The following is a 16,898-nucleotide window of genomic DNA, read 5'->3' on the forward strand; positions in this document are numbered from 1 at the left end:
AGCCGCCTGCAGTGGGAAGAAGAGATAAAGAGTGAAAGGGGGAGGAGAGACAGCGAGTGTGTGTGTGTGTCCGTGTGTGAGCGAGTGTGTGTGTGTGAGGTCAGTGTATTTGGCAGGGCAGGGCTTGTTTGTGGCCATCAGAAAGCCATTTTAATTAACGAGAGAGGCGCACACACACACACACTCACATACACTCACACACACTTTTGCAGAGCTCATCAATAATAGTGTTGCCAAAAAATTCTGCTCTCTAATTGTTTCTGATTCACCTAATCTTTCTTTCTCTCTCCAAAAAAGAAGGAATAGGATGACGTGTGAGACAGAAAGAGCGAAAGTGAGGATAAGAGAAAAGAGAGGAGGATAACGTTTGGAGGAGGGACGGAGGGAGAAAAAGAAGAAGGAAGGGGTGACTTACATTCTGTAATCAGCTCAAGGAAGAAAGGGATAAGGAGTGAAGACAAAGAAGAAGGGGGGGGGATAAAAAGAAAAGAATGAAGGAAATGAGGGAGAAAAAGTGAGAGAGGAAAAGAAAATCAGTGACGCTAAAGAAAAGTAGAAGACAAAACAGAAAGAGAGAAAAAGAAAAAGGGAAACAGAAAGAAGAGAAAATGGGGAGAAAGAGGGGAAAAAAGAAAGATCTCCACAGACTGCACAGCAATGCGAAGGACTGGGAAGGTACACACACACACACACACACACACACACTCACACACAATAAAGAGGGAGTGCTAACTCTAGCTTTCAGGTTGTTAGGCCAGCAGAGTGTGTGTCTGCTGAATAATAGATGGTGTAGCAGGCTAGCATGTAGCCTGCTCACACACACACACACACACACACACACACACTGCATCTGTGGGCTGCATAAGGTTACTGTAAATTGATTTGCAGCAAAATCCAGCAAGTCGTTCATACCACAGTTACATATCAGGATCTGAGGGAAAAAAACAAACATGGGTAGAAGGGGTGGACTGTGAGGTCAAAGGTGAATAGCATATAGAAAATGTAGAACAGCATGTCCTGCAGTAAGAACAACGATATGACCAAGAGTCGGCCCACAGGACGGCAGCGTGTTAGCAATCTGCTAGCTGGGAATCGTCAACAGATATTACAGAAATGCAAGTTATGCTTTTTTAAGTTATGTTTTTTTTTTTTTTTTGTTAAGCTGAGACCAACTCGTTTTAATTGCAATAAGTGCAATAATTAAAAATAGGTGAGAGAGACTTGAATGTTTTTGCTTTATAGGTCTCAACACAAGTGAAGGAAGTCAAGTCGCAGCTTCTCTGTTCGGTGACTTAACTCAGACTCAGGTTTAAGTTTAACATCTGCAGCCGAAGCTAGAATCAAAGAAAACTTGGAGCCTCATCTATACACATTATTTTACTGCATGAGCTTTTCTGATTGAGTCCCACCTCCATGGCTCTGAACAGTACACACATGCTGACAGACTGCCCCTGTAAGGGTTGTAGACAGAACTTGGGGGGCATTTAACACAAGAAATTATACCGTAGCCTCCGTTCAAGAACACAGTTTACACGTGAAATGGATACATCAACGATTTTACCAAAAACACTAGGGAACCAAAAATATGTCGATTTTTGTAGTTTACTTTCTGGTGCCTGTTTCCACCATCGCATCTTCCACAAGTAGGTGTGTGCGTTGTGTCTGGCAGCCAGCGTGTGCAGTGTAGTTCAGCGTCTTCTTGTTAGTGTGTACTCCTCAGACTGACCTGTCTGATCCTCTCACATCAGCCAGCAGCCTCTTATTCCCTACACACACACACACACACACACACCCACACACACACACACACACACACACACACACACACACACACACACACACACACACACACACACACACACACACACACACACACACACACAGGGGCGTCCTCCGGCCATAGTATCAATGTCAACGTTGCATCTGGTAAACACGACAATAGACACGTACTCCCGCCACGCACTCACAGAGACACACACACACACGCAGGCTAACAGGATAATGACTGGCCAATTAGGCACAGGCTTGATCTGTCTGGGTGTATCCAGTCATCTTAGCCCCTCCAGCAGCTATTGCTCAGGCATGGACACACACACACACACACACACACACACCACAACACATCACATACAAACACACTTGACTGGATGGAGCATTGTGAAAAGCTGGCTGCTCCACCAGACGACCTCTGTGAGTCTGCCTGTGAGTCTGCTTGCCTGTGTGTGTGTGTGTGTGTGTGTGTGTGTGTAGTTTTGTTGTCATCTATAATAAACTGACCATTTTCAGTTTAAACGTAATAATTTCACTCACTGCTGCTTGTCTGCTTCAGCCGGAGCGCAGAGATCAAACATCGCTAACGTAGGTTGTCTTTCCTCAAGCTTTTTTTGTTTTCTGTGTGTTTGAGGCTGAAAGCTAAGAGCCACGTAAACCAGTGACACACATATAAAGGGACAAGAAGGGGTTATATACAGAGCGAAATCAAACATCAAACTCAGCTAAAGTTCAAGTGGAGTTAAGTGTATTTACAAAAACCTTAAAACAAACAGATGAGTCACAGAAGATGAGTCACAGTTGCAGAAAAACCAGATTTAAAAAAAAAAACACAAAACAAAAAGACCAACAAATGGTACATCCTATTTTGTTTCCTTCATGTGTCTTCAAAAATTAATTTATTATTGAACTTCCAGTGTTTAGATTCATCCATCGTGGTGTTCAACATGAAAGAATCCAGTGAACTCAGACGATCCCAGACAGATAATTTAATGTGACTCTGAAAATGTCATAACTTGTGGATCGAGGAGCAGCCATTTTTTTTTTAAACGCAATTTTACCTTTGTTGGACAGTTTGACATTAGAGAGCATAATAAATACATGGAGAGACAGAGCGCAGGAGAGCGGGAAATGTCACAAAGGTCCCAGATCGCCGGATTGTTCGCTGGCGATCAGGACGTCGTCCTGCAGAGACATTTTCAAACACACTGGGAAATTTTCAGCAGTGCCTCGATCTGTGCTGTGTGAATGACTGCACAGGACATGTAAGGTGTGTGTGCGTGTTTGTGTACTACTTGTCGGTGATGTTGGCCTTAACTCCAGCTGTACTCCGTTTGAATGGATGATCCTCACCACCATCATTGCAAACTGCATCGTCCTGGCTCTGGAACAGCACCTTCCCGATGGAGACAAGACGCCTCTATCAGAACGACTGGTAACGCACACACACACTCACACACACAGTGACACACAACAAACACACTATACTCACACATACGTGCAGAAATGCAGTGTATACAAACGTGCACACAGCAAAACTGTGTACAGATAGAAATATACACAAAGGCTCACACACACACACACACAGACGAGAGATGTACAGCAGACACACAGATGAAAACACAATCACACAGGCAAATGACAAACCTGTCCAAAACCTGACTAAATCAAATTCTTTAAAAAGCTTTAGGCTTTAGGTTTGATAAAACTGTGGTTAGGACAAGACATTTTGGAGAATGGATTCACAACAGTTCACAAACCTTCATTCTTATCATACAATCAATCATAATCAATGAGTATCCTTCCTTCAGGTGCAAATAAGTACAAATGTCCCATTAAAACAAAGAAACAAACTCCATGTGAACACAAATTCACCCACAATCTGCCTGTTGCTGATGCTTTTATTCTTCTCTCACATTCTCTTCTACTTTTCTTTCTCACCTCTCCTCACCTAATCTTCCCATCACTCCTCTTTTCATCTCTTTTCCTGTTTCTTCCCTCTCTCTTCTCCCTTGCAGGAGGAGACAGAGCCCTACTTCATAGCCATCTTCTGTTTTGAGTCGGGGATAAAGATCCTGGCTCTAGGTTTTGCGTTACATAAGGGCTCGTATCTGAGGAACGGCTGGAATGTCATGGACTTTGTGGTCGTGCTCACGGGGTGAGTCCACAGAGACATTTTAATTTTAATTTTAGATTTATTTCAACTCTAATTTCTTTTTTTTTTTTTTTAGTTTTTTTTTTCTCTGTTTTTTCTGGCAGGTCTTTGAATGTTTTTCTGCTTACAGTTTTATATACACACAGTATGTTATTTGTTTTCTGTGGTTACCTGCTCTACCCCAGCACTTTGTTAGTTGGGCCGTTGTTTAACTCTACTCAGCTAGATGTGAACTTTGGTTCTGCTGCTTCACTAATTTCCAAGTTCTGGGTCTTTGTCATGCTAACGTGCACATTTAACAAAAACCTCTGAGTAAATTAAGGACTCACGGTCTACTTGAGTAAACTTTGAAATATCCAATGTGTTTTTATACTCATGTTTGCCTATTGTATTATAAAAATATCTAAATATGTTCCAAAAAATGGTACATACTGACGATAATGAGTATTATTTCCACTCTTATTACTTAAATAGGATTCTGAGTGTGAGCGTGTGTGTGCAGGCAGGTGGTAAGAGTGGTGCTCTCGCTCTGTGTGTGCATGTGTGTGTGTGTGATCTAAATATGGCTGCCTTCACAAGGGAGGGGGATGGGTGGAGATGGTAACAAGATATAGTGTTTGTCAAGGGGGAAAGACTGGAATACACACAGACGTACACAATACACACACACGCACGCACACACAGAGCCATGTCACTGAATCCAGTTTGACTCAGTCCTTTATTAGCATTGATGCTGATAGAATTACTAGAAAACAGATTTTCACATTTAAGCATTACTCTAAATCTGTGCATGTGTATTAATGTGTGTGTGTGTGTGCGTGCGTGTGTGTGTGTGTGTGTGTGTGTGTGTGTATGTACATCTTATAGTAGTATGACTTCCTCTCTTTTCTGATCAGGAGCACACTCACACTGACACAGCAGAGGTCTGGTTCGACAAGGTCTGCGTGTGTGATCAGGGCCACTCCCCCTCAGTCGCTATCCTCCTTTAATGAGGACACAAACACACACACACACACACACACACAGACGCACTCACACTCAGAGGCTGGATCAGAGCAGCACTGCAGGGAGCAGTAACCAGGGCAAAGTGAAATGTCACTTCTCCCAGAGATGGGGGAGCGGGTTTGTTGTTATGGTAATGGCTGAGAGAGTGGAGGCAGAGTTTCCTCCATCCCTCCTTTTTCTCTCTGTTCACTTTAAATTAACTTTATTAGGATGATAAAGCTAAAGAAGAGGAAGAAGAAATGTTTTTTATAGTTAAAATCAGCAGCTGTGACACAAACAATGCACAGTATTTCAGTGCTGATCTGGACATACACTGTAAACTCAGCAGATTTTATTCTATCAAAGCTTCAGATCTGGGACTTTTAATTTCTTGAGACAGGAAACGTACTTTCATCCAGACCCTGATCCCTCCTTAGTCCCTTTGTTATGTCACTCATCTTCCCGAGATATCAACTGCTGCCAAAGGTGCTGTATAGGCAGGTAGGAAATGTAGCTGGTCCACGCTAAACATGTGCTCACGTGAAGCATGTGAAGCACTGTATTACAGCAGTGTGGAGGCAGATTATCCACTGAGGGAACCAGAATGGCTCACATGACAAATTCTACATTTTTCCACCAAACCAATTCTATCAGTATAACAGTCATGTAATACTCACCGATCTGCTGCTTGGTGAGTGGCAGAGAGATACCAGCTTTATTTACTGATCATTTCCTTTTGCTTCTACTCTGCCTTTTTTTTTCTCAGTTCTCAAAATCACCAATTGAGAGACTGTCTTTCTTTAGAAGAGTGGGGTTTATCCCATCAGTCGAATTCCAGAGTCTCGTAGAATCAGTGTCAAAGACTTTGTATTGGTTTTAGATAGAGAGTTAGATAGATAGACATGATAGATATGGATACACAGCTAAATAGACATGTTTAAAGAAAGAGGGAGCCCTGTGAGAGCGATGGAGCCTCCCCTTACCACAGCAGCAGCAGAGCAGAGCTGTATGTACTACTGCAGCTAGATAACAGAGGGAGGAAAAAGGAGGAGGTGGAAGAGGAAGAGGACACGTGACGATGTCTCTCCGTTCCCCTGGGCTCTGGATAACAGGACAGAGAGAGAGAGAGAGACAGAGGGAATACAAGATGGGTTTGGCTGTTCGAGAAGGCGTGAGAGGGATGGAGAGCAGAGAGGAGGCAGAGCTAGAGGAGGAAGATCACAGGAAGGAGGGAAGAGTGATGGGTGGGGGGACAGGAGGACGGGGGAGGTGAGAGTGATGTATGAAGAATGAGAGAGAAAGGTTTGGAGGAAGGATGGGAGGAGGCCCGAAGGCAAAGATGGATATGGAAGAAGGGGGAGGGGAGAGAGAGAGAGAGAGAGAGAAATGAGAAAGAGCAAACGCCGAGAGGAGCACGTTTAGTGAGGCTGTGTGTGTGTGTGTGTGTGTGTGTGTGTGTGTGTGTGTGTGTGTGTGTGTGTGTGTGTGTGTGTGTGTGTGTGTGTGTGTGTGTGTGTGTGTGTGTGTGTGTGTGTGTGTGTGTGTGTGTGTGTGTGTGTGTGTGTAAGTGCTGCAGTAACCTGCTTTTCCCTGCTCCCTATGATCAATCACTCAGCACAGCCTATATAACACACACTCTGCTGTTATCTTGGGAGCACACACACACACATCCACTCACAAACTGTATTCCAGTACTGTACAATTACTATGCAAACACTGCTATGGCCTGTATCGCCAATTATAGCCATATTTCAAGTGTTCATGTATATTCATATAGAACATTTTAAATTGAATGCAAGGTCTTAATGTGAACACACACTGCAGGACGCCAGCATATGTTTACCCTGTCTCCCTGCTGTGTGTGCTGTGAGTGTGGGTCTTGTGTTCCTATCAGTGTGAGGACCAACTGAAAACCACGAGTGTGAAGACATTTTTGGAAACTTTCTCATTTATCCAAAGGGTCATTGGAGGGTTAAGACCTGGTTGAAGGCTTATCTCCTTTGCAACACAGGAAAACATATCGCTTTAATAGATCTCATCACTGCCTTATCAGTACTTTGAAACTGAAACACTTCCTCCTTCACGTGCTTGTCTCCAGCTTTCATTTACAGCCACACACACATTCACTAAGTACCATGGAGTCTGGTATGGTTATTCATGGTCCCACCACTATTTGATCAGTGGCCTAAGATTAGATAAATCGTCCCTACGTTGTTTCGTATTGTGATGTTTAACAAACATTTCATTGTCTAGGAGCCACAACCATAGTTTAAGATAAGAGATAAGATAAGATAAGATAAACCTTTAATAGTCCCACAATGGGGAAATTGCACAGATGCTAACTTTCATGCTAACTGTATGTTACTTTGATTTTTAGTGTTAATAGTGTCAGTCTCTCTCTCTCTTGCTTTTTCTCCCCTCTCTCGGAGTGTATGCTTGTGCTGTGCGAGTCGTGACTGAGAAGGTTTCTGTCACCGTGTTGTAATGTGCGTGCGTTTGCCTGTGCGTGCGTGCGTTTGCCTGTGCGTGCGTGTGGTATGTGTGTCTGTCTGCGTGCGTGCGTGTTGGCTTCATTCTTGGCAAACACACTGGAGAGAGATACTTGATGAGGACAGGAATTAATGAGAGCGAGAAAGAAGAGGAGAGGGGACACGCGCGCACACACAGAGTGACTAGTGTATTTAGTATTCAGGGATGACAGTCCATTGATTTTCAGTGCTGTGCTGTGACGTCACACAGTAATGTAATCATTTGGGGGGTTTTTTTAAACAGCATTCTCATATGTTCTCTATATTTTCCAGCATAGGTTCCGTCCCATTTTCAAAAGGAAGTAATTACTGCTACGATGTGGTAAAACTGACTGACATCAGTGCGTATAAAAGGAGCATTACACCAAAAATCCAGCTCTTGAGTATCAAACACTCACTTCTTGTAGACTTGAAAGGTGGCTGCGAATCGTTTGTAGTTTGCTCCTTCCTGGAAGGCACCGGCTGCAGTTGGCAGACATGCAAACATCTAAACTGCTTGACTAAATTGTTGAAGGCCCACTGTAGGCTATTTGTGTCTGTTAAAAAAAAAAAAAAGTGATAGAGTCTGACCATTTCACCTTTCACCGTCTTCCTGAGGACTTTCTGGTGTCATCAGGGATTTATCTTTCAAAGAATATTTTGCTCAGTGACTCCACTGTTGATATGATAACACTAATATACCATTATCATAGCATAATGAATTGAATGAGGTTAAATAGTATGTGCAGTTTAGACATCATATACCACTTAGGATTGAAAGCATATTAAGAATCTAAGGCATCTACAGATGACATTTTGTTAGTGACACATTTGAATAAAGTAGAATTAAACTAAAACATCATTAAGTTATTTGTCTGTGAATCTTTGTAAACTCAGACTGCAGAATGGATGTCTGGTCTGTGGCACCAAGATGGACAGAAATAACCTAGATTTAATATGTACATGCAAAAGATTGAAACTGTATTTTTGTCTTTTAAAGCAGAGAAAGAACAAACTGTTCAGGTGAGATAGAAAAGCCCCAAGGGGCTTTAGAAAAGCATTTCGCCCCATCTCACAGGAAAAAAAAAAAAAAGGCATACTGAGTCACTGGTGCATCTGGCAGAGATGCCAAATGACATCAGAACTAAACACCGAACCTCTGACTCACTGCACGAGCAGCTCACAGCTGGGTTTTGCGTCAAAAACAGGACAATGTTACGTGAAACAGGTCCTCATAAAGAAATTTAACCAGCTGTAATGACACAACTGAAAAAATAAAACAAAACACGTTTAGGCTCCTGGGTGTTAATGGAACATCAGCGGACTTTGACTCATGAATCAGGTCGCTCTCCAACGCCAAATCAAATTTTAATCAAACATCAAGAATTGGTACACACAGGTGGTACAGTAAGTACAGTACCTCCTCTGATAAAATACCGTACGAACGCTGTGAGAGGAAATGAAGTCCAGCAGGGAGAGAAAAATGAGGTCACAGCAGGAGAGAGAGGGAGAGTACCTGGGTGAAAATTGTCCCTTTGCCATCACTTCCATTATCATTATTACTCTGCAGTCATTTACAGGCTCATCGCTCTGCTATACGTTCTTCTATACCCTCCAACTCTGTGCCCTGCAGGATATCTGCTGCACATGAACACACACACTCAAGTACAGTGAAAGGTTGCACAAGCATTAAAATTAAAACCGTATGTTTAATAGTACTCCATGAGGTGTCCTGATATACAAACCTCAAAGTGTAGTTTGTTTATAGTCAATTTAACTTGTTAACTTGTTGTTAACTTAATTGTGTGGAAGTACAAGTCTCACACTACTGGTCAACCGGCCTTTTCAAAACAGCAATTGTGAAATTAAGTAGACGACATGTCCCTTTAAACAAAATCTTTTCTTTTTTTTTTTGCTAAAAGCCTGCTTCAGTGTGCAACGTGCTTTGTGTACACCCACACACCCTTGTGAACAGAAATAGAGCCACAGACACAAACACGCACCTACAGATACACAATGTAAGGGCAGCAAGGTGGTAAAGTTAGACACCCACAGTGTTGACAAGCATCTGCCCTGCTCAAGTGTCCTTTAACAAAACACGTAATTTCGGCGTTGCTGTGCCTTCCCTGATACTGATTTCCTGCATTTTCGTTAACAGACAAGATGGCTGCCACTGATGTGGAGAGGTCTGTTGGATCCTTCGTCACGACAGCATTAAACAAACTGGACAGTATATTTTAGACATAGCAACGCCACATCACCACGGCTCTTCTCTGCGCTCTGTAGTCTGTTTACTTTTCTCTGTCGCTCGGCGCTATGTCACAGGTTTCGTTCCTCTAATTGGTGTGTTTTTGTCACCTGATGGGTGTAAGTCCACTTAAATGTGTGTCTCTGTTTTGGTCTCCACCATCTCCTGAGAAATATATTTGAATAGTGGCTCGTTTGTTTAAAACATCTCACCATAAAAATATAACCATCACAAACACAGATGAATTTGCAGCCTAAAACAACTGCAAAGCTTCAAACCAGAAAACCACACATAGTGTACATTCAGCTGCGCTGAGAGGAAAGAAATACACAAACAAGGACGCAGAAGTCCAGACGCCGTGCCCTTGTGAGGTCCAAGAGTCATGCTGGCAGGAGACGGAGGGACAGGTGGGCCAATCAGCCGCCTGGCAGAGAGAGAGACAGCAAGAGAGGGAGAGATAACAAGGGAGAGAGGTCAATGGAAAAAATGGAGGAAGAGTGACTTGGGTAAACAGGAGAGAGGAAGCAGACGTGTTGATATAATTAAAGGACAGAGGGATGGACAGAAGGATGGAGCAGGAATGACAGATGGCTAAATTATTCAAGATGTAGATCAAAGGTTACTGGTTTGAACACCTAAATTAGCTGGGAGAATGGGAATACAAAATGAAGGCAGATCGCAGTAAGACACCGACTGTAACAGTTGTTGTGGACCTCGACAGCAAACTGAAAAGAGCCAGTGTCCTCAATAACAAAGTCTTTATTTCATAAATGAAATACTGGTCACTGATCTCTCCCCAGTTTTAAGAAGGACAGTTTCCTCATCACTCCTTTAAAACAAGCCAAAAATTAGAAGAGGGCAGAAGCACTAAGAGAGGAAAGGAGGAAGGAAGCTGGAGAAAGAAAGGAATGAAGGGAAAATAAGGGAGTTTGGTTGGGGGTGGAGGTAGAGAGAGAGAGAGAGAGTCCATCAGCTGAGTGTTTGCACTCTGCTGAGATCAGCAATAATGTGGGAGCGAGAAAATGAAGAGAGGGAAAGGCAGAGGAAGGGGGGATGAGGATGGAGAATGTGGTCAGAATGAGAGTGCTTCCATTCTGCCTCTGCCAACGAAAGCTTCTGCAACAAGGGCACGGAAAGAGAACTGAGATAAAAAGAGATGTTTGGATGGAAAGAGAATAAAAAAGTGCCTTTGATGAAGTGTGAGGGAGGGGTCTAATGACATGAGCTGGTGGAAAAGATTCCCAATCCCCTGGAGCCATTACAATACAACCCCCCCTTTCACCTCCAACCCTTCCCCCAATTTTTTTTCCCGACCTCCCCCTACACCCATCAAATGGACTTTCCCAACAAGTGAAAGTGATTGGGGCGTACTGCCTTGGTCGTGGAGGTCGGGGGTGAATGGTGGCATAACAGCTGTAAAGTGCTGCTTAATGTCCCATATCTGTAGGAGAGAGAGAGGAAGAGCAGGGCTGGTGTTAAGGCCTTGGAGGGCAAAATCCTTTTGTTTTCTTGCCTTTATCTGACAAAGGTTTTATGCTCTGTACTATATCCACGCTGTTCCACAAGCATTTGTAGACAGGATGGAAAGTAAACTGCTGCTGTACTCATCTACGTACAGAGAGGCCAGAATGCCTGTCCAGCCTACAGTTTTCCTACTGTGGCAATTCCATCATGACCAAATAGAGCTGAAGGAAAAGTTTGTCCATTATTCCCGTCAGCTGTGATGATACCATCTCTTTCACCAGCGTAATTGCATGTGATGATGCAGCAATACGGTTCAACGTAGGGAAACCACATGTGATCGGATCAGTCCCCAGCCTAACTTTACTATCTAAAACGATGGTTCCCAAACTGGCAGTCAAGACCCCCACAGGGGGCTTTTTACAATCAGGAAACCATATCAGCTCTAATAATGACTGAGCTGGTCCTAACTGGTAGATATTTGAGGGTGGGTTTATCTTTTTTCAGAATTTCTTCAAAAACCTGTCAGCTCATCTCACTGCTTGTGTTGTTTGCGCTATAGGAGTCAAATGTAAAGTGGCTAATGAACTAGCCTCAGGTTATAACACAGAAATATCTACAAGTAACTGTTGCTCAAAATAGTCCAAAGACAAAAGGTTCAACTTCAAGAGTCAATATAATGGTGCTCAAAGTCACCTTTATCTGTGTTAGTCCTATGTTCCTCTTTCTTGTTATTTGCACCTGCTTTAGCAGGTACAGATAAATTAATAAGGAACTTCTTGTGTCAATGACAGTCCACTAAATGAACGTGTTTTGTTGCAGACATGATGAAGGTGAGACAAGTGCTCCAAATGTTTTCAGCATCCTTGTGCAGTTTGTTTATTTCTTAAAACATGTTCGAACATATTGTTCAAATTTCTTAACTGTGCCCTGTGTCACACTGGAACATTGTCCGTCACGTGTGTGTGTGTGTGTGTGTGTGTGTGTGTGTGTGTGTGTGTGTGTGTGTGTGTGTGTGTGTGTGTGTTTGTGTGTGTGTGAAGGGGGGGTGAGGGCTCAGTGGGAGACACGAAGGGGACAGGAGCTCATACTGCGATGACACATGGCACTCCCACACTATTTCCACACAATACACAACATGTAGCACGTGCACTGACACGCACACACAAACACACACACCATCACAGCACATACAGCTCACACACATGTCACTGGCTGGAACTGGTCCCAGTCTTTTGCATGTTGCGAACGTGTGTTTGTACCATTTCCTATGCCAAAGAAGCCACACAGTGGTAGCATGCACCACACACAACACACTCACAAATGCACACACATGGTCTCTGACACGGGCACACACAGGTTATGTCTGAGCTTGTGACATCATATATGTTTAAAGTATCACTGTCAGCCATTTTCAGCTTATACATCCCAGGTTGTGACCAAGCTACAACTCCTCTGTTAACTGGTGACAGTTTACGTAAGCTGTGTGTAGCACTGCAGTCTGGGTAATTACAACTGGAGTCTTATTTTTGTAGTTTTGCCCATAAGTCCTGTTGTTGGCCTGATGATACAAGACACACGGGTAGCCTGTGTAAAAATGCTAAAATGGGGGTATTATGATCTTGTCTCCTTGTTCTGAGTTATAGTTAACTCTATATGGAATGACACACCCACTCCCATGGAATGAACTGAACAGCAGCCCTGAATTCCTGGTTTCGGGTTTTATCCAAAGAGAATCACTTACTGTGCATCTGATCCTGTGTGTTTGTCGGATGTATGTGTCTGTGTACGTGTTGTAAAACACAAAAAAATTGGTGTTCAACACACCAGCAGCAGCAGAGAAAGTAGGTCATCCATACTACCTAGGCTGCGCCGCATTCGTCACTGTCATCAGATCATACGCTGTGTATGTGTGCGGAGCAAGCTCACACACACATATCTGATGTGAGTGTGTCTGTGTTTGTATGCGGTAAAAGGATGCGCTTGCATTCATGTGGTCAGTATGTGTATGGGTCTGCATGCAAGGGAAGTTATGCTGGTGTGTACATACTGTACTGTGAGCTTGAAGCATGCACAGGAGCTGGTGTTAGAACAGGGTGTGAAGGGGTAGGTAAGGATAGTGTGTGTGTGTGTGTTTGTGTGTGTGTGGGTGTGTGTGTGTGTGGGTGTGTGGGTGGGGGATGCAGGGGTTTAGAGGGGTTGAAAATCAATCGCTAGGAGACCCACTTCCCATCCCCGTTGCTGCGGCAATGCCGAGATTCCATCAATGAGCCGGGGCTGCGTTGCCCTGGCAACACTTATGAATGAGAGCAGGACGGTAACCGTGGAGACTCGGCAAAGAGAGAAATTGCCGGTTGCTATGGCAATGCCACGAACGGGGAGAGACCAAGCAAAGGGAAGGTGGCGAGTGACCTCCGAGATCTCCATCATCGGGGCCATCAGCCGTCTTCGTTCTCATCATCATCAAATTGGCGTTCTTCAGTATAGACAGAGGCAACGGGAAGTCAGGTCCTTCTGCGTTTATTTTTTTTTTAGATCTTTTTGGTTTTGTTGTCTCTTGGACGTTCCATCGATTCTTTTGAAGCTCAAAACAAATTATAACATCAACGGTGAACTGGGAGGAAATTTGGTGATTTGAGGGAGCCACTGTATATAACACAATCAATGAGTCTACTTTCAAGAAGCAGTAAAAAGGTATTCATAAATAAAGAGTATTATTGAAAAATGATTAGAGTAGGCGGTATGTATCATTAATTACACTTGTCATGACAACATATTTTGTGATGACAAAATATTTTAAACATCTGAGTCGTTCCCTCTGCATTCTATTGTACCTGGATTATTTTTATAGCACAGCGTTGCTAACCAAAATCAGTCAAATCATATATATCACATGTTCGTATTCATGTAGCTTTTCAAAGCCCTCGACGTGGAAACTCCTGTCCAGTTGTGATGCAACATCTTCATCTTGCCCCTTATTTTGAATTTATAATGACACCTTGTAATGCATTACCGCTTAACTGATCTGCAACATTCAGTAAAGGAAGGTGTGTGTGTGTGTGTGTGTGTGTGTGTGTGTGTGTGTGTGTGTGTGTGTGTGTGTGTGTGTGTGCGCTTTACAGGCTGATTGTTAGGTGTTTCCCAGCAGTGAGAGCCTCTGTCATCACTGTCCAAACACCTTCTCCCTCTGCAGATAAAACTCTCCCTGTCTTTCTCTCTCCAGAGTATTCGTCCCTCTCTCTGTCTGTCAGCCTCTCTCTCTCTCTCTTTGGGGGTTCTTTCTCTCTCACACTTTTGACACATAGGACTATCACTCTTTTTCAATCTGCTCACTCTTTCTCTCACTCTCATCTCTCACGGGAAGTTGCATGTCTTCCCTCCCGGTCTGTATTTCATCAGGGACTCCCATCTCTAGGACGAACCTCCCAAATGATCTCGTGTTTGTAGAATGCCTGTCGTTTGAAGGATGTTAACTGAGACATTTCTGTTCCTCATGTTTTTGCATGTTTTGCATGTTTTTTTAAACAGTCATTGTTAAGAGCTAATTCCCGTGTGTGTCATAGAGTACAGTTTTAGAACAGTTTGGTTTCAGTAGCTTTGTGTGATGCTTGTTTGTCATCCATTCAACTGCAGTACCTACCCATTCTTGGAAGTTTGAAGCAAAGATCATGTTTATTTTTAATTTATAAAATGATAAATTATTATATATATCCTCATTAACCCCTGTACACTTACCATCATTTCCTCCTCGGCTCCTTTCATTTTTTTTCACTCTTTTCTTTTGACCTGCACTTGTTTCCTCTTTACAGTCATGCTGTTGTTCCAATGTTTCCCTCTCTTCTGACACCCCTTCATGCCCCTCCCACGCCATCCCATCCTTCCATCCCCACTACAACTGGCAGCACAGTCGCTGCTCCCTCTACTGGCCACCTTAACGCACTGTGAGCAGGTTCAGCCGTTGCCAGGGGTGACTGCATCCCGGAGGTTTGGGTTGTCTGGCAGAAGCGGATGGTTGCCGTCTTGCACAGATGAATATTGAAGCTCTGCATTCGCTCTCAAATGAGACACACATTAGAAAAATGAAGCAGTGAAATGGGACAAAAATAAACAGAGGAGGAGAGAGTGAATGACAGAGACGAAAAGGCGGAAGTCAGAATGTTACATTTAAGATTTCAAAACAGACCCTTCACTCTCTTGCTTTGTCCATTTGCTCATTCATGCATAAATCCAACTCTCTGAAACTGAAAATTTGTCTGAAGCTACATAGTAAGTAGTACCGATCATGAGAAAAGATCATAAAACATAATACATTAGTACACAGCAGCAAGATTTAGATTAAATATTGTTTTTAAAATGTAGATTTTACACAAACTACACGTGTACATACAAGCCAGGTTATGTTGTGCACCCTCATTTACACAGAGACCATGTCAGACCATAATCTATCTGCGTATCTTGTTGGATCTTTACTGGACCTCAGGGCGTTTGCTTATTTTGCTGATGTCCAGCGTTTTCAGGTCTGCAACATGGCCTTTAGCTGTGGCAGTTAAAAAGCCATTGAGGGAATGAGGAGCTTGGCTGCCGCTACCGTGTCTGTTAATAAATGACCTCTTACTGGAATTAGCAACCAACCTGGGAAGGAGATGGTGATGGTGGTGATGAGGAGAAGGGAGGATGGAACAGAGGGAAGGATGGAGGGAAGTTGAGATTGCAATTTGTTTTTAAATTTAGCTCAGTTTAGTTTCACTTTCTGTGCCTCTGTGCCATCCTTCTGTTTGCTTGAATCTCTATCTCTTGTTTATTTTCTTTGGCTGTTGCCGAGGTTTTAAGTGGACAAACAGCATTTCTTCCTGTTTTCTCAATTTTCATGGTTCAAATCCACAATTCCCGTGGCTCTGTCAGGAGTACCTCAACTCTCCTCTCTGCGGGAGAGATTCTCTAAGCCTTTTGGCACAAAAGGCTTTCTGCCTGGCATCTGGGGCACTCTCTGTGTGGCAGCAGTGAGACGCACCTCTGTCATAACTGCTTATTGATATGTGTTACAGATTGCGCATTCTGCTGGATAAGGTTAACACATTTGGATGATCCAGTTTTGTTTGGAAAATCTAAAGAGCAGATGCAAATAGCACAGGTGTATTAGAAAGAGAGGTTGTAAAGCTGCCTCAGTAAATCAAGCACAAAATGTACACAGGTTGGGCGTACATCATGTTTTTTATCAGTGTTCCTTACACACAGACAGCAAATTCACAGATGACTGCCACTTGCAAATCCTGCAGGGCTGTCACATGGCCCTGCATGGGTCGAATGCATGGATTTCTTTTTGATTTGTTAAATGTCAAAATGAGGAAATGATTCACAAAATGCAGTTTGCATGTTGCAACCTTTGGTGAAATGGGAGCGTGGCCCTCTGTTTTTTTTTTTTGTAGTTTGTTCATAAATACAGTTTATTCACTATTTAATTGCACAGAAATAATAGAATTCAAATTTAAAATAATGTCAAAATATTTTAATTCTACAAAAACACTCTTTATGTGTTTTAATTTTGTGTGAGCTGCCAAGTGCTAAGTGCAGCTTTAAGGAATGAAGCAAAGGTTAATATTACATAAATACAGAATTACAAATTTGTGTATTGATTTCTAAGGATCCCCGGTTTAAGGTCAAAGTCTGGCCACGTGATGTGCTCCTCCCCTTCGCTTCTCTCTCTCTCTCCTCCTCCTCAGAGCATCCCCTCTCTACGCCCCCACACTCCCCCCCCTCCCCCTCCTGTTGGACA

At 43.1% G+C, this 16,898-nt stretch overlaps 1 protein-coding gene across 3 annotated transcripts in view; it reads left to right on the top strand.

The window, feature by feature from the left end:
- Positions 1 to 3,105: 3,105 nt before the first annotated feature.
- Positions 3,106 to 16,898, top strand: part of cacna1ab (calcium channel, voltage-dependent, P/Q type, alpha 1A subunit, b) — a 76,543-nt gene continuing 62,750 nt past the window's right edge. For all 3 annotated transcript variants that reach the window (XM_041035514.1, XM_041035516.1, XM_041035515.1), the window contains exons 1-2: positions 3,106 to 3,205; positions 3,789 to 3,928. In XM_041035514.1, the coding sequence (XP_040891448.1) occupies positions 3,113 to 3,205; positions 3,789 to 3,928 (233 nt within the window). In that variant the 5' untranslated portion in view covers positions 3,106 to 3,112. The remainder of the gene's footprint in view (positions 3,206 to 3,788; positions 3,929 to 16,898) is intronic.

The sequence above is a fragment of the Toxotes jaculatrix genome, chromosome 4, assembly GCF_017976425.1.
Source record: "Toxotes jaculatrix isolate fToxJac2 chromosome 4, fToxJac2.pri, whole genome shotgun sequence".
Lineage (NCBI taxonomy): Eukaryota > Metazoa > Chordata > Actinopteri > Toxotidae > Toxotes > Toxotes jaculatrix.